The sequence below is a fragment of the Herpailurus yagouaroundi genome, unplaced genomic scaffold (assembly GCF_014898765.1).
Source record: "Herpailurus yagouaroundi ecotype Mexico unplaced genomic scaffold, PumYag 166, whole genome shotgun sequence".
NCBI lineage: Eukaryota > Metazoa > Chordata > Mammalia > Carnivora > Felidae > Herpailurus > Herpailurus yagouaroundi.
Genome location: NW_024412407.1, coordinates 20,990,753 through 21,016,844, shown reverse-complemented (window position 1 = coordinate 21,016,844; position 26,092 = coordinate 20,990,753). Strand labels below are relative to the sequence as shown.

At 40.3% G+C, this 26,092-nt stretch overlaps 3 protein-coding genes across 14 annotated transcripts in view; all 3 read left to right on the top strand.

Moving 5' to 3' along the window:
* PPFIBP1 (PPFIB scaffold protein 1) overlaps nt 1–11,047 on the top strand; it is a 178,674-nt gene extending 167,627 nt beyond the window's left edge. For all 9 annotated transcript variants that reach the window (XM_040488566.1, XM_040488571.1, XM_040488569.1 and 6 more), the window contains 8 exons: nt 210–321; nt 459–547; nt 3,598–3,720; nt 4,502–4,627; nt 5,233–5,421; nt 7,413–7,592; nt 8,783–8,848; nt 9,218–11,047. In XM_040488566.1, the coding sequence (XP_040344500.1) occupies nt 210–321; nt 459–547; nt 3,598–3,720; nt 4,502–4,627; nt 5,233–5,421; nt 7,413–7,592; nt 8,783–8,848; nt 9,218–9,304 (972 nt within the window). In that variant the 3' untranslated portion in view covers nt 9,305–11,047. The remainder of the gene's footprint in view (nt 1–209; nt 322–458; nt 548–3,597; nt 3,721–4,501; nt 4,628–5,232; nt 5,422–7,412; nt 7,593–8,782; nt 8,849–9,217) is intronic.
* Nucleotides 11,048–11,679: 632 nt separating this feature from the next.
* On the top strand, nt 11,680–12,479 carry REP15 (RAB15 effector protein). Its single transcript, XM_040488580.1, has one exon. It carries the CDS (start codon nt 11,745–11,747, stop codon nt 12,453–12,455), a length of 711 nt encoding a protein of 236 aa, XP_040344514.1. The 5' UTR covers nt 11,680–11,744; the 3' UTR covers nt 12,456–12,479.
* A 4,869-nt stretch (nt 12,480–17,348) lies between these two features.
* Nucleotides 17,349–26,092, top strand: part of MRPS35 (mitochondrial ribosomal protein S35) — a 47,329-nt gene continuing 38,585 nt past the window's right edge. The window contains exons 1-5 of one of the 4 annotated variants that reach the window (XM_040488577.1): nt 17,394–17,507; nt 18,967–19,066; nt 21,071–21,117; nt 22,949–23,116; nt 25,829–25,889. In XM_040488577.1, coding sequence (XP_040344511.1) covers nt 22,973–23,116; nt 25,829–25,889 — 205 coding nt within the window. In that variant the 5' untranslated portion in view covers nt 17,394–17,507; nt 18,967–19,066; nt 21,071–21,117; nt 22,949–22,972. Of the gene's footprint in view, nt 17,508–17,527; nt 17,614–18,966; nt 19,067–21,070; nt 21,118–22,948; nt 23,117–25,828; nt 25,890–26,092 lie in introns of those variants that run through there. The other 3 variants (XM_040488576.1, XM_040488574.1, XM_040488578.1) reach the window with 3 other exon arrangements.

Below are 26,092 nucleotides of genomic sequence, written 5' to 3'. Positions count from 1 at the left end.
GCATGCCACTAAACTAATTGCAGTGGTCTTGGCTTTCTAGAGGGCTTTTGTTCAGCAACATCTCACTAACCTGAGTTAGTACACTGATTTAATGTGATTGTTGACTCTTTAACACTAGCTTCCCTTGGGGAGAATTTGCATTTTTTGCCAGTGGTATCCAGCCCATATTGACAGAATTGTAAAGCTGGTGTTTCTGTTTATTATTTTAGGAACTTGGAATTAAGCATTCACTTCATCGAAAGAAACTCCAGCTGGCACTGCAAGCCCTGGGATCCGAAGAAGAAACCAATCACGGAAAGCTGGATTTCAACTGGGTCACTCGTAAGAGGGTTCATTCATTTATGAATGAATGAATGAACGAACAAACGAATGAATGAAAAAGTAAAGCTGCTTTTTCTTTTTAATCATAAGTACAGGTGTTCTGTGCCTCACTAACAACACTGATTTCTCTCCTTTAGGATGGTTGGATGATATTGGTCTCCCCCAGTACAAGACGCAGTTTGATGAAGGACGAGTAGATGGTCGAATGCTCCATTACATGACTGTTGTAAGTGATTTACTCCCAGTTTTTTTTTGGAGGTGGGGAGAGGTAAAATTGTTTTTCTCTGAGATACATGGAAATAGAGTGAGTAAAATACATTGTTTTCAAAATGATTCCACCAGGGTTTGAAGGTGTTGCCTTAACTTGAGAAGAGCAGTAATATTTTCTGTTAAGTTGAAGTTGTAGGATTTGATGATTGCAACACCACTGGGAAATTTGAAACTCTGATTTAAGCTATGTGAAACCTAATCTAAACTAAGCTGTCCATGGGGAACCTGGGTGGCTCAGTCAGTTAAGTGTCCAACTCTGGATTTCTGCTCAGGTCATGATCTCACGGTTTGTGAGATCAAGCACCATGTTGGGCTCTGTGCTGACAACACAGAGCCTGTTTGGTATTCTCTATATCCTCTCTCTCTCTCTCTCTCTCTCTCTCTCTCTCTCTCTTCCTCTCAAAATAAATAAACTTTAAAAAAATAACTAAGCTGTCCAGAAAGTTGATTTTATATATATTCAACAATGTACAATTGAGGTGCACACTTTGCATAAATGTTCTAGTATGTGAATTATATGTAATAAAGATGTTTAAAAATAAGAATGTAGAGTTTTGAAGCCCTGGCAATTTCTGAGTTACACATGCCTATATGCAGTATCCACTCAGAAGAGACCGTCCTTCTGACCTGACATCTACAGAGACTTGTCTTCTCTCCTCCCTTCCACTTTAGAGACTATTACCTGAAACTTGCTTCCTTTCCCACTTCAGCTCCATTTGACTAGGGCAGGAGTTACCAGGGTAAAGAAGAAGTAGGGTGAGGTAGACCACCTCTGATTCCTTCATTATTGTTTATTTTTAGCCTTCCATCCAAGAGGTGGAAGGACTTGTCCCTACTTTACAACAGTGGGGAGAGACAGATTCCAGGAGAACCTATTCTAGATTCCATAGGACTATTAGTGTACTATTACATTAGATGCTTTTATTTAAAGGGCCTTTTGTCAGCTGGGCTCTGGAACCATCTACCATAGTATCTTCTTTAAATAAGTTGAAATTTTCAAACACCAATTTTTTCAGGATCAAATTTGAGGTTCATCTGATGGGCTTTGTTTTCTTCTGTGTCATTGAACCCAAGTCCATACCTTGGTGGGCACGTAACGTATACCTGCTTGCAATAACACCCAACATGTGGTACATTGATTGAACATTTACTGTGTACCAGGCACTCTCTTGCAAGCACTATACTCATATTAATACTCAAGTCTCAGCAGAACTTGAGTTAGCACTCTTCTTGTCCCCAGTTTTTAGACGAGGGAGTGAAAGAACTGAGAAATTGAGTAACTTAGCCAGCTTTCCACAGCTGGAAAGTGGTAGAAAGTCACAGAGCATTTGAACCTAAGCTTTTTCCAGATTCCTGCTCTTAATGCTCAGCCTAAAACAAATTTAGTAAATTCTTGCCTGCCCGTCTAGGTATAGGTTTGTTCCTGCAGGAATGCGAGCAGATTCAGGCTTAAAATCACAAAGGAAGTGCATATAACTTTTGTGGCTATAAAAGAATATATTATCCTAGAAAATTTGACCCTAGGAGTTCTAAGTCACAAAAAATCTGTTTTTAATGTGGTACCCTGGGTTGGATCCTGGAACGGAGAAAGGACGTAGTGGAAAAACTGGTGAAATTTGAATGAAGTCTGCAGTTTAGTTATCATTTTTTATAATCTATGTTAACTCCTTCGTTTTGATGACTATGTCATGGTTATATAAGTTGTTAACATAAGGGGAAGCTGAATGAAGGATATATGGGACTTTGCTCTGCTTTGATAACTCTTCGGTAAATCTAAAATTACTTAAAAATGAAAGCTGTTTTTAAATCTAAAAAAAGTCTGGTTTGATTTAAAAGAAAATAGCCCCTACTTTTAAAATCCCTTAAGCTAAAATAATTAGCCTTGTATATACATTTCAATCATTATGCATTTAAAATTTTTTTAATCTGGTACTTTAATTAGTTGAAAATAGCCCACCTGGGAATGTTTTGAATGGGTGTCTCGCTCTTAGATTAAAATATGTGAAATGCTCTTTCTAACTTACCATAAGGCATTGCCTTTAAGAAATTTATCCAGAAAATTTTCAGGGAAAAAATGTTTGCTCAGTTAGTAGCCTTAAGAATTTTAGCTGATTGTCTAATATTTTTATTTAAAAACTATTTCTGTAATAGATCTGCCTCCCCTTCCAACCCTCCCCTCCCTCCCCCCCCCCCCCCCCCAAGAAGCATGCTATCAGTAAGGTGTGCCTAAAATGGATGTTATTCTTGTTTTATTTTCTGGGTGTGTTTGGAAGTAGACTGGTGCTTATCTTGACACTGCCCTCCACATCACCTTCTGAAGTAATTTGTTTTGGTGTGATTGGTATGTTTGAAACATTCCCAGTAACCACAGACTGGCGAAAGGTACCCTTTTAAGGAACTGGTGGTGCTATATGTTGCTACTTACAACTTCCTTTTAACTCTCACCAAAACCTTTGCATTGATCAACATAAAGTTTCCAAAATTATTCACAGCATCTGCTAGTTAAAGCATAATAATCCAGAACTAGAGATTTTTTGAGGCTGGGGGAATAGTATAGCAGAGACAGTCCTCTGGTTTTCCCTAAAACGGTGATGTGCCTTAGCTCAGAAAACCAAGCTGTGATCGTCAGTGAACATCATGTGCTCTTAACACATCACTTCAAAGAGGATCACTTTTTGCAGTGACCCAGCAGGTGCTTTTCAAAAATGCTCTTCAGAGCTGTGGGGTCCCATGGTCCTATCTCAGAATGTCTGGAAGAGAAACAGGTAGAAGTTGGCTTCTGTTGGAACATTAATTTTTTTTTTTTTCTTTTTAATGGGGTCCTGGAGAGGATTTTGTTTGGAACAGGAAAAAAGGTTTTGTTACTAAATAAAAGGTTTGAAAACACTGACAAGCACTGGAGGCATTTTGGTTAGGGGGCTTTTCTACTTTTGCTCAGGTTTTCTGAGATTTCCCTAAGAAGATCCTTAGAGCTCAGCGAGTTCCTCTTTTTGTTCTTTTTTGCAGGATGACTTACTGTCTTTGAAGGTTGTGAGTGTGCTGCACCATCTCAGTATCAAAAGGGCTATTCAGGTCCTGAGGATCAATAACTTTGAACCAAACTGTCTGCGGAGGCGGCCATCTGATGAGGTAGCACCTGGGGTTCAGATTTATTATACAGCCTGCACTTTCCATGCGTGAGACTGTGTGTGTGTGTGTGTGTGTGTGTGTGTGTGTGTGTGCAGAGCAAACACCCATTTCTTTGTGGAGTCTGCAGGAGTAGCTTCTGGTTTCCACAGAGCTTCCATTCCAACCTCATTACTTTCTGGGGCTTTGTTTTCCTACCTTCCTTCCATTCCCCCCATGACAGCTCCACCTGTGTAACTAAAACACAAAGATTGTTTAATTACCCTTCCTCCTTTTCTTGGGTGTATTTTTCTGCTTCCTTAAGCCACAGAGTTAAATATCACTACAAAGACTTGGTTTTCTTGAGGCGCCTGAGTGGCTCAGTTGGTTGTGTCCAACTCTTCAACTCTTGATTTCGGCTCAGGTCATCATGTCACAGGTCATGAGTTCGAGGCCCATGTTGGGCTGTGTGTTGATAGCGTGGAGCCTACCTGGTACTCTCTCTCCCTCTCTGTCTTCCTCTCTCTCTGCCCTTGCTCCCCCCAAAATAAATAAATAAACTAAAAACAAAAAAAAGACTCGCTTTCCCTAAAGCACTGCTTTATTAGTTTGTAAAAAAGCTTGAAACCATAACATGGATGCCTTAAAACAAAATTCAGACCAGTAAATACCTTTTCACTCTTTGTGTAAACACTGAGTGGGACATCAAGTAACTGCTCTTTGCAGCAGACTTTTTAGAATTTGAAGTTTTAATGTTTGGAATCCCATCGTCAACGACTGAAGCTCTTGGTGTTTGTTCTCATAGAATAGCATCACCCCGTCAGAGGTTCAGCAGTGGACCAACCATCGTGTGATGGAGTGGCTGCGCTCCGTGGACTTGGCAGAATATGCCCCCAATCTCAGAGGCAGTGGTGTTCATGGTGGGCTCATGGTAAAACTCTCTTTTAATTTAAAAATTGACTTCTTAGCATGTTGTTTCCATTAGTCTCATGAGTAGGATATTATCAGTTTGCTTGTCATACCCTAGAGTCACCTAACCGAACCCTCTGGTACCATTTCTAGTGAGTCTTTACTTTCTGAGCATTTTTTCCCATGGTTTTTCTTTATGTCATATAACTCTAGACCAGATTTAAACCTGTTTCTCATTTATTGTCTCTTATGTTGGGTAAGAGACACTGGCCACTGGCCCTCATATGATCATGTTTTGAAACACCTACAAACATACAGATTGTATTTCTGCATGTTGATGTTGTGCAAGGAGCTGGCTTCCAAAGGCATCCCAGAGACCACTTCAGAGAGCTAGGAGCCCTAACTTTGGTACTGCCTGGATGTCAGGACCAGCTCTACTTCTCACTAGCTTAGGCAAGATAAAGAAAAGGTGTGTGGCTTGAAGATCGAGGTTCATACTTGGTCTGTCTCACTGGGTAGTTGAGGGGTCATTGGTGATAACTAAATGAAAGAGCTTTGCAAATTATAAAGCACAGGGCAGACGTACATGGTTTGTGGTGCCTTAAACGATCTTAATGTTTCTTCTAGGTTCTAGAACCTCGTTTTAATGTAGAAACAATGGCTCAGTTATTGAATATCCCACCAAGTAAGACCCTCTTGCGAAGACATTTGGCCACTCATTTCAACCTTCTGATTGGTGCTGAGGCCCAGCACCAAAAGCGTGATGCCATGGAGTTACCAGATTATGTACTTCTAACAGCCACTGCCAAAGTGAAGGTTGGTCCGAGCTTGTGCCTTCTAATAATTGCTTAAAGCAAAAACTAAAGCGGGGGCTCAGTTTTTACGCATCTGGGTCAGGCATTTTTGTGGGGTTTGTAAAGTTTTGTGGATGAATTGCTAGTCCATCATTTTTTAAAAAAAAATTTTTTTTAAAGTTTATTTCTTTTGAGAAAGAGAGAAAGAGCATAAGTGGGGGAGGGTCAGAGAGAAGTAGAGACAGAACTCCAAGCAGACTCTCCAACATCAGTGCAGAGCCTGATGCAGAACTTGAACTCACGAACTGTGAGACTACGACCTGAGCTGAGATCATGAGTCAGATGCTTAACTGACTGCACCACCCAGGTGTCCCTGATAGTGCATCCATTTTTAAGAGTAAGTAAGAAAATGGATTTTTGAAAGTTTCTTTTTGGGGGCTTCTTTACTCGAATCATTTATTAGCGTTAACAGTAACGAAGAGTATGATGTTGGCATGCAGTCAGTACATTGCGAACACAGAGAGTTTGCAACTTGGGCTCAACTATCGATTGCAGTTGTTCTGTGGATAAATCCATTCTAAGAGGAGGATTTCTTCTCACACAGATTCAGCTTGTCTGGCTTACAGTTGGCCAGCCTTGAAAGTTAGAAAAAGATACTTAAGAAATGATTCAAGGTAGACCAGCAGAGAATGACTCTTTCCAGACTGACCCAGATTCATGGGTCATACCAAATTCAGATTACTTTTTCTTCTTTTAAATCATTTCTCAGTGGGCGGCACCTGGGTGGCTTAGTCGGTTGAGTGTCCAACTTCTACTTAGGTCATGGTCTCATGGTCTGAGGGTTCAAGCCCCATGTCAGGCTCTGTGCTGACAGCTCAGCCTGCTTAAGATTCTGTGTCTCCCTCTCTCTCTCTGTCTCTCCCCCACTTGCACTTTGCCTCTCTCTCTCAAAAAATAAAGATTTTTTAAAAAATTAAAAAAGTGCACTCTTATGTGTCTGTTATCTCAACCAACTTAATGTGGAGATAGGGTTTATCAGCTTCTCCACAAATATGTACCAAGTTCTTTATGTACATACATATAATGTGTTGTTGTTGTTGTTGTTGTTGTTGTTTATTACCTCCTCTACCTTCCTGACACTTTCTCTTCAGCTCCTTTTCTCCCTTAAAAGATGTACTGGATTTGAAACGTCTAAGAGATTCTGTGGTACCTAAATTCTCAGTATCATGGGGCACCTGGGTGGCTCAGTCGGTTAGGCGTCTGACTCTTGATCTCTGCTCAGGTCATGATCTCACAAACTGTGAGATCGAGCCCTGCTTTGGGCTCTGCGTTGACAGCATGGCGCCTGCTTGGAGTTCTTTCTCTCCCTCTCTCTCTCGCTGCCCCTCCCCTGCATGCACTCCCTCTCTCCGTCTCTCCCTCTCTCTCTCTCTGTCTCTCAAAATAAATAAAATAAACATTATGAAAAGAAAATTCTCAGCATCAGCCTGATCACCATCTGCTTATGGAATTTCTCTTCCAAGTATCACTGGAAGTTCTGTCTCCAAATGAGCGAGGATTCTTCTAACAGCCACCGATCCTGTTATGGAAGCATAACAGGCGTCTACGATCATCATAGCTTCCCCGAAAAGAAAATACAAGTCAGGTCCATTTTCTTGTGTTCATTTTAGATGGGAAAACCTTGCAAAATTGGATTCATCTCTGAGACATCTCATTGCATGAAGTCCTGTTTAATCAAAACCAAGGCTCTTGACATTTTTGACTTTTCACAGTGACTACCCAGCTAATTGGTATGAATGAGGAGAACAAGCTTAGTCTTCTGAGCTTCATAATAAGGATTAGTTATCATACTTGGGTGCGTCAGTCATACACCCAGGATGCTTTTATGTTTGTTACACCAATGGAATCATCCGACTGATTTTCTCTGTAGTTGGAATGCATAATTACGCATGTTATTGATCTTTTGCCACATGAATTTTATGAAATCCCTGTATGTTTGCTCTTCTTTTAAAGCCAAAGAAACTGACCTTCAGCAATTTTGGGAATCTGAGAAAGAAGAAACAGGAAGATGGGGAAGAATATGTTTGTCCAATGGAATTGGGACAGGCATCAGGAAGTACATGCAAGAAAGGATTTAAACCTGGTTTGGACATGCGCCTGTATGATGAAGATGAGTTAGACCGGTTAGAGCAGGTAAATGCAACACTGTATACGAAAGTTCCTCCAGCATTGAAACACTAAAATGGAAACTTCATGCACTATGTCTACTAATCAGTTTTTCCTCAAACACCATAAAATAAAGATAATGATAAGGTAATAGTCAACAACTTCCAGATTGCTTACTATGTTTCAGGCACTCTCCTGAGCACATAACATATATGAACTTTCATGGTGACCCTAAAACCTACAGAGCATGGTTATCCTCATTCTAGAGAGAAGGAAACCGAGGCACAGATTCAGTAACTTACCCAAGATAGAAGAGCTGCTAGAAGAACTGGGATTCCAACTTGCCAGGCCAGCTCCAAAGCCTGAGCTATTCACCTATGTTATATCGTCTCTGTGTTAAGGAAATCTGTGTGTTAAATCAAGTCAGAAATACACAGCTGTTAGCCTTTTCAGTATGAAGTCATGGATTTGAATACTACCCTTTCAACACCAATCCTTTGGTGTCATTGTCAACATCAGAGCATTGCACTATATGTGGTAGTCTTGTTTCATCTAGTATTTAATGTCTGGTTACAGTAACGAAAGGAGGTTTCATCAGAAGTGTTCTGTTGTGGGGCACCTGGGTGGCTCGGTCGGTGAAGCATCTGACTCTTGATTTCTTTCTTTTTTCCTTTGTTTTTTAGTATTTATTTTTAGGAGAGCACAAGCAGGGGAGGGGCAGAGAGAGGGAAGGGGGACAGAGGATCTGAAGTGGGCTCTGAGCTGACAGGCTGACAGCAGTGGCCCAATATGGGGCTCGAACTCACGAACCGCAAGATCATGACCTGAGCTGAGGTCAGACACTCAACTGACTGAGGCACCCAGGTGCCCCTGACTCTTGATTTCTGCTTGGGTCATGATCTCACAGTAGGTAGGATTGAGCCCCACATCGGGCTTTGCGCTGGGGGCATGGGGCCTGATTAGAATTCTCTCTCTCTCTCTCTCTCTCTCTCTCTCTCTGCCCCTCCCCCTTCTCCCTCCCTCCCTCTCTCTGTCCCCCTTGTCCTCCCTCCCTCTCTCTTCTCTCAAAATAAATAAACATTTTAAAAAAAGAAGTGTTCTGTTGCACCCATCCCATTCAGTGTCACTCACGTTATTCTTAGACTTTTGCTCACTTTGCTGTGCTTTCTTTGAAATTGTGCAAATGAGGAGGTCATGTTATGGTATGTTCTTTGCAGATGGAAGATTCAGAAGGGACAGTGAGACAGATAGGTGCGTTCTCTGAAGGCATCAACAATCTAACGGTAAGTCTATAAAATGAGTTTAAAATGTTAATTCTCCAAGATATGTTTAAAAATAATCCCAAAGGGGGCGCCTGGGTGGCTCAGTCGGTTAAGCGGCTGACTTCAGCTCAGGTCATGATCTCGTGGTCCGTGAGTTCGAGCCCCGCGTCGGGCTCTGTGCTGACAGCTCAGAGCCTGGAGCCTGCTTCTGGTTCTGTGTCTCCCTCTCTCTCTGACCCTCCCCCATTCATGCTCTGTCTCTCTCTGTCTCAAAAATTAAATAAATGTTAAAAAAAAAATAACCCCAAAGGACTACATGTTTCATGGAGGATGTGTAGTTCTGAGCTCGTGGCTTCCAGTGTGTGTGACCCCCGTCTCCTTGTTTCCCAGCACATGTTAAAGGAGGACGACATGTTCAGAGACTTCGCCGCCCGTTCCCCCAGTGCCAGCATCACCGACGAGGACTCCAACGTTTAAACCACGGCCCTCAAATGAGCATCAGGAGCCCCTCGCCTTTTCTCCACCTTCTTTCTCAAACACTCACAGAACACATAACAAGCAGCAGATTGTTTACTGTCTATTATTCCAACTTCTCATGTGGAAGTGGAAACCGAAAGCAGGGGGTATGTGCCCGTTCTGAAGACGCCACGAAAAAGGAGACACTGGTGAATGAGACGATAATCGTTTTTCTTCTATTTAATGTACAAATCTGTGATATATTATATTTAAAGTATTGCATTTAATATGAGTGTTTTACCGTCGTGTTGCCATTCCCCTTCACGGTATGCAGGATGTGGGAAGCAGGAAGCAGTCTGTGAATGACTCTGTCACGTCTGCGTCCGTCCGTGTGACAGCACCACAGCCATCAAAGCAGAGCATCGTCTGCTTTCAAAATCAATAGGTGGAATTTCTTTAAGCATTCAGTGTGCCCGCTAAGTGCCAGCCACACCTCCCCTTGCCTCCCGTGGTCCTTTTTTATATATTTTTTAAAATATGTGTACATATTTAGTACATAGAAAATAGAACTTTTATCTTGTGACATAAGGCAGATGGTGAAAAGCAAACACAGCGATCAGAATTTTCATGGACCAGCTGGTTTCATGGAAAGGTTGGGATGATCTTTCCTTCTCCACAACTGAATTGTAATGCTGTTGATCATTCCAACCAAATTAGTATATCTGAAATACCCCTCCCTTGATGATACATCACAAAATTGTTGAAGAGTTAAGAAGTTCAACCTTAATCTTGGATCCTTTTACCTCCAAAGGAAGAACTCAAGAGACATTTAAATACTCTTAACTTGAATGCATTCAGGAGTTCCCCCAAAATGTAGACATAGAAATGATTTCTGAAGAAACCAAAACAAAACAAAAACCTTTACAGTATTAAAGCTTCTTGTTTTCCTCTTTGCTAAATAGTTCATTACATCAAAACACTGTCTACCTTATGTTATTGAACGTACATTTCTCAGGCTATCAATGAATGAGATTTTTTTTTTAAGAAGCTGAATATTTGGACATTTTGTCCCAGGGTTCAAGAAGTCTGAGGCTACAACATGAGTTTTATAATGGCTGTATTGCGATATGAAAATGTAGTTCATGATTGTTGATCGCACAGGGCCCAAATATCATTTATCAAGAAATGACTGTTTATCACTTTTTAAGGGGTATTAGAAAAATTATTCTATGTTTTATTCACTACTACATCACTTCTCCTAATAGCCAACTTGGGAAAGACAGGTTTTCACAAACTGGCACAGGGGGAGCAGTTCCATACACGCCAGTGGACGTGCTTATAAATTCTGTTTGAATGTCGGTTGTGTGATCTCGCAAGCTATTAGCAAGTTATCAAGCTTTTCAACAAGGGCCTGTCGAACTAAATTGCTGTTTATTCATTACTAAAATGATTTGATGCTAATAATAATCTTTTGCTCCCCACTAGTCGTTTGGTAACTGTATTGGACTCCTTACATATTAGTGTTTTATTTTAATGCAAACATCTGTCACCATTTGAAAAACAGTTTCTTATCCAAACCTGGTTAACACAATACCAGGAGACTGTTATAGATGCCAAATATTCTTTATTCAGGACAGTGTAACATAACTGATGATATGTGATAAAGTTCAGATTTTTTTGACGATATATATTTTATTTACGAAATGTTGTACACTGCTGGTATTACCATATGAAAAGAAATAAAGTCAATTGATGATTGCCTCATTTTTGTTGTCTGTGACTTTATTTTCCTTTGTTCAGAATACCCACGGGGCTTTATTTCTGGTGTAGAGAACAGTGACACAAATGCTTTATAATTCACAAACTCCCATACGTTTATTGAGGTGAGGCTTATAGCACGTATCAACAGGTAGAAATGTGAGGACTCAGAGGAATTTCTGTATGAAAGGAAACAGGCTGCTGGGCTGGGGCGGGGGTGAGGAATCACGGCAGAGGGGTTATCGGAAAAGCAAAGGGAAAGGACTCACCAGCAAAGTTGAAGACATTAGTTGTATGGAAGGAGGTGTATGGTTCTTTAAAACACTGAATGCTACTTTTAATTTAAGTAAAATCTGAAAAGTGGAAACCTGTCTTGGAAGAGATTGCCAAATATTAAAAGTTGAGTGACTAGAACTAGAGAGGAACAGCTGTTTTTGGTGAAGGTTAGTTATCTCTCACTTAATAAGCCAGCAGGAATCTGTATGAATACAACACGCCTCATTGGCAAACAGGGAGACCTAACGTGTTTGCTTAGTTGTGTGTAGATACGCTTAGCTACCCCACATAAATGTGGAGTCGGAAAACTGGGCCCACGTTAACAGATGTGACTTCGTTGTAAGATTTTGAATCTGGAAAAGAAGTCACTCTGAATGAGGATCACACGTGTGACCTTCGGAAGCAGTCTTGACGGGATGCAGAGAACATGGGGCAAAAACCATCACAACAGTTGGCTCTGAAAGACGGCACAGAGGTTTTCAGCGTCGGTGAGGTTGTCAGTGAGGCGATAGTCCATGCAGCTGAGAAACTGAAGGACTATCTTGGATTTGAAGATCCTCTGAGCAACCTGTGCCCAGCTTCAAACACTCTGAATGAGATCTTCTTAATCCACTTTGTCACCTTCTGCCAAGAAAAGGGAGTTGATGAGTGGCTCACCACCACCAAGATGTCCAAGCACCAAGCCGTACTGTTTGGGGCAGACTGGATTTGGACCTTCTGGGGATCCGATAAGCAAATAAGGCTGCAGCTGGCAGTGCAGACCCTGCAGATGTCTACTCTTCCTCCTGTGGTTTCTAAGCCTTGCGACTTCTCACATCCAGAACCCGGGCCAGAGGAGCCTTCCAGGAAGAGAAGTAGATTCGATAAGCTGGAAGATTTCTGTAACTTGATAGGAGAGGATTGCCTGGGCCTATTTATCATCTTTGGTGTGCCAGGAAAGCCCAAAGACATCAGAGGAGTTGTCCTGGACAGTGTCAAAAGTGAGACAGTGAGGGGCCATCTGCCAGGAGCAAAGGCCGTGGCGCAATTTGTCCGGGAAACTGAAGACTGTGTCTCCATCAGAGAGCTGCTTGGAAACTGTCTGAGTAAGAAAGATGGGCTGAGAGAGGTGGGCAAGGTTTATATTAGCATCCTCTGAACTGGATGTGCACAATCAGACTGGCCTGTAAGACAAAAAGAAAAAATATTCTAATAGGCAAGCTCACACACTTGCATCATCCCAGCATGGGATATGTTGGGTTTTTTTTGTTTTTTTTTTTTTTACACCCACCCTCCATTGAATGAAAATGATCACCTGGGTCAAAAAATATAATGTCATGACTACGGAGAGGGGAAAAACCCTGCCTACATTGCAGGGAAAAGTTACAATTTCCTTTATTCAATTTTAAAAATGGGAGGAGGGGATAATAAAGTCACCCTTGAAGTTTGATTTGCTTAAAAAATGTGTCTTTATTATAATAAGTCTAGAACTTGAAAGTGTAAAATATATTTTTACTGCTGCGGGTGGAAGGTGGCTGGGGTGAGGTGGTGCCATGCAGTCTCATGGACTACAGAACAGGTTTAATTACATTTACGATACCAGTTTCATTCCAGGACTCCTAGGCAAAACCTCATTCCCCTTTCTTCCCCTAAGCTCTGCCTTTGCTCCCAGCTCATCCCCAGCTGCTTTCTCTGTGCACAGAGGATCTTGGTGGGATTCACTCTGGCACTTACTTGAGTGTCAGCTTTTTCTAGGATTTAAACACAGTGACCCCTATAGCAATCCCTTGTAATGATGATTAACATTTGTTTAGCATTTACAGTAAGTAAAGTGTATTCACTTATAAAAACCATCTTTGCTTAAAAGCCTGGGTAGAATTCTAGTACTTTAAGGGAGGAAAACTAACAGCAGAAGCAAAAAAAATGCTTAAAAGTGAAAATGAAAGATTCACTCACATGACTGGTAAATGATTATATGTTAGGCCCTGTCCTGCGCCTTTCCAATCCAGTAGTAAAAAGAACAAGGTCCCTACTTTTGGGCAGTCTCTCTTTTAATGGTGGAAGACTATCCATAAGCAAATATATGTGTATATACTTAAAAAAGTATATCGGGTGTTATGTGAAAATAAAGCGTGGATAAAGGGATCGAGGGTGAGGACGTGCTACTTTATATGGGGTGGGTAAGGGAGACCTCTGAGAAGGGGGTAATTGACCAGAGGTCTCAGTGAAGAGGGAAAGCATCAGAGCAGATAAATCTGGGAAAGAATGTTCTAGGCTTAGAGAGCTGTAAAGGCAAAGGGCTAAAACAGGAGTGGAGTTGATGTGATTGAAGCACATACTTGTAAGAACTTGATCTTATTCTGAGTGATAAAGGGAGAGAAATGCCTTGATCTGCTTTACAATTCAAAACCCTCACTTGATTGCTGGCTGGAGACTAGATTGTGGGGAGGAAAGAGTGAAAGCAGAGCCCAGGGAGCAGCTAGGAAGCTATTATAATAAGAGGGAAAAGGATCAAAGTGGTACGGGAGGAGGGATGAAAAGGTCAGATCTAGGAATAGTCGAAGGTAAAGCTTACAGCGTTTGCTGATGATTGGATGAAGAATATGAAATGCATCACAATCAGAATGCTGTCTTTCCAAATTTCTTAAATATTACGGATGTATGCAAAGGAAGAAATAAAGCCCTGCACTTTGTGCCTGGAAGGTTAGAATACCCAATTAATGTTTCCTTGGCATATAGTGACCCCTATCTGTAGCAATGCTGTGTAGAGTAAGCTATCAAGAAAGTAGTATAGTAAAAACAACCTTCAGCTTGAAATCAGATGTAGGTTTGAGTTGAATTATCTAAAGAGCAGAGTCTGGTGACTTAACTCTTTGTTTTCTTATTTGTAAATGGGACTTACTTCAACTAATACAAAGGAGACAATGCTTGTGACGACATTTTCTATACTAAATTGTAAGCTGATGAAAATGTCGAAGACTCTAATAATACAAATTATAGATATTCATGTTCTAAACAGCTGGAGGATATAAGTCAAAGGCTTACCATGTCTTTTTTAAAAATTTTACTTATTTACTTTTAAGTTTATTTACTTTGAGACAGAGATAGTGGGGGAGGGGCCGAGAGAGAGGGGACAGAGAGAATTCCAAGCAGGCACTGCACTGTTAATGCAGAGCCTGACATGGGGCTCGAACCCATGAACCGTGAGATCAGAAGTGAAACTTTCCCTGATTTAAGATAGCACATTTTTTAAAAAATGTGTATTTTGCTGTAAAAAGGGACAGAAGTATACAAAGTTAAGGCTTCAGGAATCTCACCTCCTCTTTCCACATCTATTCCCTCCAGTTTGCTGTTACTTTACAGAACATGTACTGCATATTAAAAATATTTGACACAAATGGAATTATATGATCCATAACCTGCATTTTTTAAAACAACTATATACTTTGGACAATACTCCATGCTAATCAATTTATACCCACCCAGTCCTCTTTAAGGCTGACATCAGTGATTTTCAATCCTGCCTATATACTAGGTTCACTTGGGAAACTTAAAAGCAAAACCAAAAACCCAATGCATTTCGGAGTGAGGGCCTAGACAAGTTTTCTTAAATGTCTTGAGGTAATTATAATGTGCAGTCAGGATTAGGTTTCCACGTGTGCAAGTAGCACTCTGTGTTGTATGTATATACCTTAAAATATTTAAGCAATATTATTTTGATGGATATTTAGATTTCAAGGTCCATTCACATACCTGGATATTGTCTATTAACCATGCTTGTAAGTAAACATTCTCCGTTCACTCACTTTTTAGAAAAATGATGGTTTTGACCAAAAGCTCTCTGACAGAAAGTCATCGGATTAATCTATGGTTTAAATATAATAACCCATTATCAAAAACCTTAATATTTAAAATTATTCCACATGGGACTGGCTGCATAATTTGTGGAGCCCCGTATGAACTGAAAATGTGTGGCCCTTTGTTTTAAAATTGTCAATAATTTCAGGGCACCTGGGTGGCTCAGTCTGTTAAGCATCCGGCTTCGGCCCAGGTCATGATCTCACATTTCGTGAGTTTCAGCCCCATATCGGGATCTCTGCCATCAGCACAGACCCTGCTTCAAATCTTCTCCCCCACCCCCCTCTACCCCTCCCCTGCTCACTCAAAAATAATTTAAAAAATTTAAATTGTCAATAACTTCAAGACAGGGATAGCAGAACTCTAAGCCAAACACGGGGTTCCTCTAAGTGTGAGTTGCATCCCCATGATTCCATTTGTCTTCTGCAATATGTTGAATTATTTGGTCATGAAAGCCGAAGATTTTTATCATAAGTGAGTGCACATTTAAGAATTTTTCCAACTGAAAAATTATGTAATTCTTAGTGACTCCTATGTGCATGCTTTATTCTTTTTTTTTTTTTTTTTTAAGTTTATTTATTTTGAGAGAGAGAAAGAGAGGGAGAAAATCCCAAGCAGGTTCTGCACTGTCAGTGTGGAACCAGAAGGGGGGCTCAAACACAAACCGGTGAGATCATGACCTGAGCCAGTCAAGAGTCAGATGCTTTACCCACTGAGCCACCCAGGCACCCCTACATGCTTTATTCTTTACACTGCATTGAAACATTATTATTGCCTGTTGACAGCATTACAAATGAGATAACTCAATATAGAATGAGCCTTATTGTACTTAATGCTTAGGAAAACAATCACTATTTCTCTAGCTCCTCTAACTCTGGTCATGTCTGTCTACTAATGTCTTACAGAGACAGTACAACAAAAAGGAAACACAGGAAGGCAGAGTGAGGACCTAAGACTCAACTTCTTGCTCAGAAATTGAGAAATCTCTGAATATAAACTAATTCCATAAGGATTCATACTTCTTTTGTCCCTAAATTTGTATGGGATAGGTCTTGCACTCCATCCTACTGAAACATACATACTGGAGAGAGCAAAAATGGCTGCTGTATTGACCCTGAGATTAATTCCAGTGGCCACTATTTATATTCTGCCTTTTGAAACATAACTACTTAATCACAACAGTCTTGAGGAAAATATTATTGTTCCCATTTTCCACGAAACTGAAGCTCAGACATGTTAGGTAGATTTTCCCCAGATCACAATGAAACAGAGCCTGGATTCCAGCCTGCTATCTATCTGACTAAAAGGCCATGCTTTGAATCTTAAAAAGAGGAGAAGGTAGAACACCAAGTGAAGACAGAAGGAGACTGGAGTCCTGTGCCTACAAGCCAAGGGCTGCCAGGAAACCATCAGAAGCGAGGAGGGAGGCATAAACAGATTCTCTTTCAGAATCTCCAGAAGGAACTGTTAAACCTTATTTTTAAATTTTTAAAAAATACTTATTTTTGAGAGAGAGACACAATGTGAGCAGGTGAGGGGCAGACAGAGTGGAAGACACAGGGTCCCAGGCAGGCTCCAAGCTCTGAGCTGTCAGCACAGAGCCCGATGTGGGGCTGGAACCCACGAACCGTGAAATCATGACCTCAGCCGAAGTCAGGCGCTTAAGGTGCTTAACCGACTGAACTACCCAGGTGCCCCAGAGTTTTGGATGTATTAACTTGATTAGGATCAACCCAGCCACATAAAAATGAAGTCAAGTTTTAAACTCAAGTAGTCTGGCTCAAGAGGCTATCCATTTAACTACTATCAGATACTGCCTCGCCCTTAGAGTATATCACTTGCACCAGCTCAAGGCTTCTTTAAACCAAGAAAGTGTGTGGATAAGCAGCAACTGCAAAGGAGCAGGGCCCTAACATAAACTGCCAGGCTCCTGGGCTATCTGAAATCCCACCCAGACCACATTTGCCCTCTGTAAGCCACATTTCCCTCATCTCTTACGGTCCTCTTTGGACTGACCGCTTCGATTCCTTTTTCAACCTTCTTGTTTTCATTACTTTTTCCTATTTGGGGGCTACCTTCTTGCACATTTAACTCCAGCTCTGACTTTGCAGGCCCACGTGTTTTCTGTTTCTTCCCCCTGGGGGCGGGGCAAGCCGAAGCGAACCTGCGCGGTAGCGGCCGCACACCCTCCCCTTAACGCCAGGCTGCGCTTGTCCCATCCGGCTTGCCGTCGTCGCAGCCATGGCGGCCGCCACACTCCCCGCGTGGCTGGCCCTGCAGCCAGCGGCCAGGACCCTGCGTGCCTTCTGCACCGCCGTGTCTCCGGCCACCCGCTCTGCGATACCAAGCCCGCGTGAGTGTCTGTTGCGTCGCCTCCGGGCTTTGGGGGAGAGAGGGCGGCATACCGAATCCATGATGGCCACCGCGGTGGCAGAGGCCCTGCCGCCTGGGGAAAGCCGGTACGTCCTCTGCTAGCCTGCCGCTGGCCCTCCCGGTAGGAAAGCCGCAGGTGTGGGTCTGACCTCTGCGCCCGTGTCGCCGGGTTCCTAGTCGCCGATTTCTGCTTCTGGGTGCTCTGGGCGTGGCGAGCTTGCTTCCTCCCTCCCCCGTCACCTGCGCGCTTCCTGGTGCTCCCTTGCGCGGCCTTTGGCACGGGGTCACTCCAGTTACTAGTGCTCGGTGATGTTTGTTGGGCAGTGTTGAACCACGGATTTTCCCGAACGTTAAGAGAACCATACAGTTGTCCCTGAACAAACTGCAGCTCTGAATTCCAGCCTTAGCTATGCCACCAAATGGGATGACCTTCATTCAACAGGCATTATTGAGATAACCTTCATTCAAGATACCGTTCTTGCCTTGGAGGAGTCTGTGGAAAAGACAGATTTGTTAACGGAATCATACTGTGAAGTATGAGGTGTTGTAATGGAAGCATGAATAGAGTAACAGAGGGGTTTTGAGGATGAGCTCACAAGAGTCACGGAAAGCTTAGTCAGGAAGGGGGCATGTCCGTGCTATCCATGATACCTTCTAAAACATCTCTCATTTTCGTATAACCAACAGTTTAGGCCACCATCTCTCACTTTTACAGTAGTTTCTTTACTGCTCCCTGTTTCTGCCCTTGTTCTCCTACATTGAATTCTCACAGCAACCAGAGTGAAGTATTCAAAAAGAATCTTAGCTTGCCACTCCCTTGTTCAAAATCAGGAAAAGGTTTCTCATTGCTTAAGATGTGATAAATTCCTTAACTTGTCAGAGTGGCTCCGTAGTCTTAATGCATGGCTCTTTTATTGGATTTTTTTATTCCTTCGGTACTGTGTGCTAGGTAGTGTTATACGGGGATATAGCAAGGTCTCTCACCTAATGAAGTTTACATTCTTTTAGGAAATCCAACTATAAACAAAACAACGTCAGTACAATGTCAGGTGGTGATTAGTGCTATGAAGAAAAATAAAGCAGGGTATTGAGAACGATGGATTGGAGGAGTACTGGTTATAGAGTAGGAAAAGATTGGGTAGTCAGGAAAGACCTCCCTGGAGAAGTGACATTTGAGCAGAACCCGTGGTGGTGTGTATGTGTTTGTGTGTGGAGGGAACTGCAACTGCAAGGGACCAGGAGTGAAAAGGAGCTTAGGGGTGTGATCAAGGAACAGAAAGAAAGTCAACTTGGAGGTGAGTGAACTCAGGAGACTGGTAAGTAATGATCTGATCCCCCAAAGGCTTTTAGGCGTTTGGCTTGGATTTTATTATAAGTTTCGTATTATACAGGAAGGTTTTGAACCCAGAAGTGATACAATGTACTTTATCTTTTAAAAGATCACTGACTGCGGTATGGAGACCCAACTTTAGGGGGAAAAGAATGGAATCCAGGAGAGATCAGTTTGGAAGCTATTGCAGTAGTCCAAATGAAATGATGGTGAGTTAGATTGAGGTGATAGCAGAGAAGGCGGTGTGGTTAAATGTGGGATATATTTTGAAGGTATAGCTAAGAGGACTTACTGATGGATTTGGTATTTGATGAGGCATGAGGAAAAGTCTTTGGAAGCATGTTAGATTTTTGTCCTGAGCAATTGGATGAATGGAGATATCATTTACAGGGATTGGGAAGACTGGAATAAGAAATCAAGAGCTCTGTCAATGATGTGTTATAGTTGAGGTGCCTATTGAATATTTCCAGCCTCTTTTCTCAGTGCATTTTCTGTTCTCTTCTTAAATTTCAACCATACTGAACTTTTTAATATTGATTTTCCATTTCCCCTTTCTTCATAGGATACTTTCTCTCACTTGCCTGTTCCCAGGGTTACCTCCTGCTCATCCTTAAGGTTTTAGCTTAAAGTCCAGTTCTTCAGGGAGATTTCCCCCAACTAATTGACTGAGTTTGGTCCCCTGCTATTTGTTGTCATTAATATTTATGACTTTATTGAAATTACTTGATAAATAGTTATCTTATTTGACAACCTCTACATTCTGTGAGAGCAGGGTCTGTGTTTCTCTTGCTCATTGCTGCTTTCTCAGTTTCTGGTACACAATATCACTGAAATGATTTTTGAATGAATAAATGATTTACTATCACAGAATGAGTAAGAATTTGTCCGATGAAGGGGTGCCTGAGTTGCTCAACTAAACATCCGACTTCAGTTCAGGTCATGATCTCACAGTTCACAGGTTTGAGTCCCATGTCAGGCTCTGCTGACAGCTCAGAGCCTGGAACCTGCTTCAGATTCTGTGTCTCCCTCTCTCTCTCCCCCTCCCCTGCTCATACTCTGCCTCTCTCTCTAAAAAATAAATAAACATTTTTTTAAAAAATTTAAAAAAAAAAAAAAAAAAGGATTTGTCAGCTGAAGACAGAAACCAGGCAGAGGGAAAGGAGGCACATTCCAGGTAGAGAAAACATTAGGTTTGGAGAAAGTCCAAAGGGTCTGGTACTAGAAGTTCAGTGTAACTGTGGGACCTCGTGAAGGGAGATGAAGTTAGAGATAGAAGTGGTTCAGAGTGTGAAGAGTCTTGTGTGCTGTGCTATTGTCACCCTGACTCTTCGATCCTTAGTTTTCTTGGCTGTAAATTACCTCTAAATAAGGATAATAATAGTACTTAACAGTTATTGTGAACAGTAAGATTAAATGAGATAAGAGTGAAAAGTACGTAGCATAGTGTATGGCATGTGAAAGTGCTAAATAATTATAGCCATTATCACTGTAATGTAGCAAAACATTTATTTAGAGAGGCATAAGGTAGTATTATGAAAGGTATATACTGTAAGTAATTTGCCCTCTTCTATAGGTATGTGACTTATTAGGAACGGCTATGAGTTTTACTGTTATTGGCATTATTGTAACATTGGCAGTTCTGGGGGCACCTAGGTGGCTCAGTCGGTTACGTGTCCCACTTTGGCTCAGGTCATGATCTCGTGGTCCATGAGTTCCAGCCCTGCATCGGGCTCTGTGGCTGACAGCTCAGAGCCTGGAGCCTGCTTCGTATTCTGTGCCTCCCTCTTTCTCTCTCTGTCCCTCCCCTGCTCATGTTCTCTCTCTCAAAATAATAAACGTTAAAAAAAAAAAATTTCAAATCAGTTATCTTTAAAAATGCAGCATAGTTATTTCTAACTAGATGTTTTAACTTGGGAAAGTGAGTTAATTTGACTATAGACTTTAGAATTTATTGAAAATATTTCATTAGATGATAAATTCACTATATCATCAGTCACAATATACTTTATGTTTAAATAACTTGGGAATTTTCCTAAATATTTCTGACTTTTCATTTTCATTAAGATGAGTTAGTCCCAAGCTCACAGAAAATGGATTATTGTTTCCTTTTTGTATTACTGAATACCTGAAATTATCTGAGAGTTACAGGATCATCATCAGTGTTGAACAGTCTGCATTATACAGTTCTCTGTAACTATTATGTTTTCTTCTAGGTACCGCAGGCAGAGCATCCAGATATGAAAGACCACTGAGAAGAAAGGTAAACAATTAATGTTGTCTGCTATATACTATCATAATGGTTTCTGAAGTTCTAAAATGAGACAGATATTCACGATGAGGCAGAAGGGTGCTGCCCAAGAAGACTTTCAAAGGGGGTGTTTACATGGTGACTGCCAGAGCCTTGTCTGCAGTCTGGACTGGTTTTTGTCAGTACTCCAAGAATGGATCATCTTTGAGAGGTGAGCTCTCTCATACACTCCCAGGAAATAGGTATATAAACTAGAATATAGACTTATTTTTGATGATGCCTTTAATAATCATGAAGTCTGGGATGTGTATATTAATCTAACCCAGTTTGGTTTTACCCTGTCGGCAACTCTATGGAAGAATCCAAATTATTAGGTAACTTGTTGAGTATGAACAGAGGCATATTATTAGATGGAAGTTAAATGGCTAAATTGCACCGAATTATAATTATCTAGAGTAGTTATTTTCACAGGAATATTCCCTGCTTCTAGGACATACACTACACTGGTTTTGATACTGCTTTGTTTGGCATTGCCAAGTTTTGCTTTCTTCAACCTTCTTATGTATGCTGGCCATGCCCTTCTAATAAATACAGGTTTTATTTTTTTTTATTTAAAAAATTTTTTTTCTTAACGTTTATTTATTTTTGAGACAGAGAGAGACAGAGCATGAACGGGGGAGGGTCAGAGAAAGAGAGAGAGGGAGACACAGAATCTTAAACAGGCTCCAGGATCCGAGCTGTCAGCACAGAGCCCAACGCGGGGCTCAAACTCACGAACCGCGAGATCATGACCTGAGCCGAAGTTGGATGCTTAACTGACTGAGCCACCCAGGCGCCCCAATGAATACAGTTTTTAAAAAAATATGTGTATGTTAATGTGATTGACTAAACCATCATATAGCTATCCTCTGGGACAGAGTTATAATTTCTCATTATGTATTTATTCAGCTAATTTCACCCTAATTTACTTATTTCCAAGCTCTTGTTATTCATTTATTTCCTTTATTTCCAAATTTTCAGTATCCCTTCATGTCCTGACTTCCATCAAAGAAGTTCTAAAAACTGTAGGTAGTCACCAGCCTACTGTGGTTCAGCTTACGATTTTTCAACTTTATGGTGGTGGAAACCAGTACGCATTCAGTAGAAACTGTACTTGGAATTTTGAATTTTGATCTTTTCCTGGACTAGCATTATTTGGTACGAAACTTTAGTTTCACAGCAGTGACAGTGAGCCATAGCTCCCAGTCAGCCACACGGTCATGAGCATAAGTAACCAATACCCTTGACAACTATTCTGTACCCATATAACCATTCTTTTTTTCACTTGCAGTGCAGTATTCAAATAGGCTTTGTGTTAGATGATTTTACCCAAATGTAGGCTTAAGTGTTCTGAGCACATTTAAAGGAGGCTACATTAAGCTTGCTCAGTATGTCAGGTGTATTGATGCATTTTTGACTTATAGTATTTTCAACTTAGGATGGGTTTATCAGGACATTCACCCATTGTAAGTTGAGGAATTTCTGTATTTCAAAATACATTGTTACTCTTTCACAAACAAAATGTAAAAAGTTTGCTAAAAGTCTGAGTAAATCCATAGAAGTAAATTTTTAGTAAAGGACATGTGTGCTATTCAAGGGGATCCTTCCCAGAGGGTTTGCAGAAACAAAGCAAAAATATTAGATAGGTTTGGTGTTTTTACATTTGAACAGCGGCAGCTTTGTGCAAGGTCAGATTTTATGAAGGTTGCTATTCTGCTTATGTTTCTCTTGATTACAGTTTTTTTGCTCTAAGATTAAAGATCATGTTCATATTTAAAATATGTAACTATTTTATATTCCTTAGGCATTACCTCCTAGGACAGAGAAAATGACTGTTGACCTGGACTGGCCTAGTGTTTATCCTGTTGCAGCACCATTTAAACCTTCTGCTGTACCTCTTCCTGTTCGAATGGGTTATCCAGTAAAAAGGGGGGTGCCCATGGCAAAGGAGGGAAATCTAGAACTTTTAAAGGTAAGATAAGTTACTGTTTTATTGGCTAATTTTTATATCTAAATAAATGCTGATCCTCTTCCCATGCCTACCCTGCCTTGTACTTCAAGGTTCAGTATGTAGCAGCTTACTGTATTTTAGTTGAATTTTTTTTTCAGTTTATAATGGATGATATATTCTGATTATCCATGGTAAAGAAGATTCAAAGAATCCTAGGCATTTAAGAATATAATTAATTGGTCCAATGGCTTCCCTTTTGGCTTTTTCTTCTCTATTATATCTTTTTGGTTTTGTATCTTTCAAGTGGAACTAAGGAAAGTGAAATAACCTAATTTGAGAATGAGAATTGGGGTCTGAAATCTACTTTTTTTTTTTTAATGTTTGTTTATTATTTTGAGAGAGAGAGAGAGAGAGAGAGAGAGACAGGGCACAAGTCAGGGAGGAACAAGAGAGAGGGAGACACAGAATCTGAAGCAGGCTCTAGGCTCTGAGCTGTCAGCACAGAGCCCGATGCAGGGCTCAAACTCACAGACCATGAGATCATGACCTGAGCCAAAGTCGGACACTTAACTGACTGAGCCACCCAGGCGCCCCTGAAATCTTTTAAGAGAGAGATTTTAAAACTTTTCTAATCCAGAAAGGTAAAATATTATTTAATATTGTTATAATCCTTAAACTTCTTTATTTCTTGAAGCAAAATACATCATATTAAATGCTTCAGTTGGTAGCATCTATAATGATTTATGAACTGTAAGCTTTTTTAAAGAAAATATGAATATGCTTAGCCTGAGAATGCATATCTTAGATGGTTCCTGTTATATACAGTAGTCATTGGTGAACTGTGGTTTCCACTATATGAGAGTCTTTTTCTTTTTTTTTTGTTTTTAAGTGAAGTATAGTTGACACGCCATGTTACATTAGTCTCAGGTGTACAACATAGTGATTCCACAATCTGTGTGTTACACTGTGCTCACCACAACTGTAGCTGCCATCTGTTACCATACAACACTGTTAAAATACTGTTGAGTATATTTCTGTGCTCTTTTAGCCCTATGACTTACTTATTCCATAGTGGAAGCCTGTGTCTCCCACCCCCCTTCACCTGTTTCTCTTATCCTTCCATGCCCCTTCCCTCTGGCAACCATCAGTTCTCTGTATTTATGGGTCTGTTTCTGCTTTTTGTTTTGTTCTTTAGATTCCACATATAAGTGAAATCATATGGTATTTGTCTTTTTCTGGCCTATTTCACTTAGCATATATATGAGAATCTTGAAAAAAAAATTTGTTGAAAGGTGATGATAAAAAAATGAGATGGTACAATGGAGGAGTTGTCTCCTGGTAGAGATGAGTAAATGAAACTTGGAAATGTGAATGTTACAAGACATGTAAAAAAACAGACATTGAGGAAACTAATCTTTTCTTCAAGTGAAAGAAAAGAACTTAGTTTAAAGAAAAGGCCTTTGGAAAATACCACTAGGTGAGAGAGGCTAGGAATATATCTGTAATAATGCTAATGGTTGTGAATGATATTTTAATAAACATAAAAATCCAAACATTTAATGTATGCCATCCTTTTTAAGAATCAACTATATAGGGATGTCTGGGTAGCTTAGTTGGTTAAGTATCTGACTCTTGATTTCTGCTCAGGTCATAACCTCACGATTTGTGAATTTGAGCCCCACAGAGCCTGCTTGAGATTGTCTCTCTGTCTCTCTCTCTCTGCCTCTCCCCTGCTGTCTCTTTAGCATGCATGCATGTGTGTGCGCTCTCTCAAAATAAATAAATGAACTATAGTTATAAAAAAGAATCAACGATATATATTATTAGTCCAGTGATGTGATGTATTCCTAGGGGGTGCTATTGGGTAAGCTTAGTAACCAAGCTAATATATGCAGAGTACATGAAGCAGTGCCAATATAAATTCTATTGACACATTAGCTATTTTTATACTTCTATGATTTTGAGAGACTATATTTTCATTTTTAAACAATAGAGGTATAGAAAATAAAGTCACCTACCCCATAATTTCCATTTTCAGTGTCTATTTTCTCTTAATTAAAATAAACATTTCTGATCAGCACTCAAGATTCCAAGCATAGTATTTGGAGTAAATTTCTACTTGTTCAAATTTTCTGTCCAAATGAGTTTCTTTAAAACTCTTCAGATGTTTAACATTATTCAAGAAATAGGGTAGGAAATCTTAATTATTTATTTGAAGGATTCATATCTTTGGTCTTTCCTAAATTTCCATTGACCCTGTGAATGAGCTCCTAATATATATCATCATAAATGTATACCATATTTCATTAACTGTAAAGACTTGCTAGCTTCATTTATTCAGTTTATAAAATGTCTGTTAAGTACAAAGTGGAAAATATAGCACCATGCTGTGTATTCCAGGGGACTTAGGATGATTAAACAATAATGTGTGTCCTTAAATCCTTTCAATTTTATAAGGAAAATATGTAGATCTATAGATTATGGCAGGAAGAGTACTATAAAAACAGCATTTATTTTTTCCCACTATCATCATCATAAGATACATCATGAATCTATATTTCAAGGAATTCATTTCCTAAATTCACAACACATGTGGAATAGAATTAATATTATAAAAACTAGATTTTATTTATTTCAAAGTTTGTTGGGCTTAGGATTTAGTATTAGGAAAACATTGTCTTTATGTTTTTGAGACATTAGGCTAATTTATCCTTTAAATTTCTCCACTTTTAGATCCCCAATTTTTTGCATTTGACACCTGTAGCAATTAAAAAGCACTGTGAAGCTCTTAAAGGTAAGTAATTGTTTTAGTATATGAAGTTAATATTGACTTTGAATAGAATAATCTCATTTCTAATGATAAAAGAGTCAGTTTATCAAGAGAATACAACATCCATAAATGTTTATGCACCTAAAATAGTAGCACCTAAATATATAAAGCAAGTATTAACAGAACTGAAGGGAGAAACAGATAGCAGTACAACAGTAGAGGACTCC

Excerpts from the sequence above, each read along its gene's own strand:
- REP15 (XM_040488580.1), top strand. The coding sequence starts at position 11,745 with ATGGGGCAAAAACCATCACAACAGTTGGCTCTGAAAGACGGCACAGAG.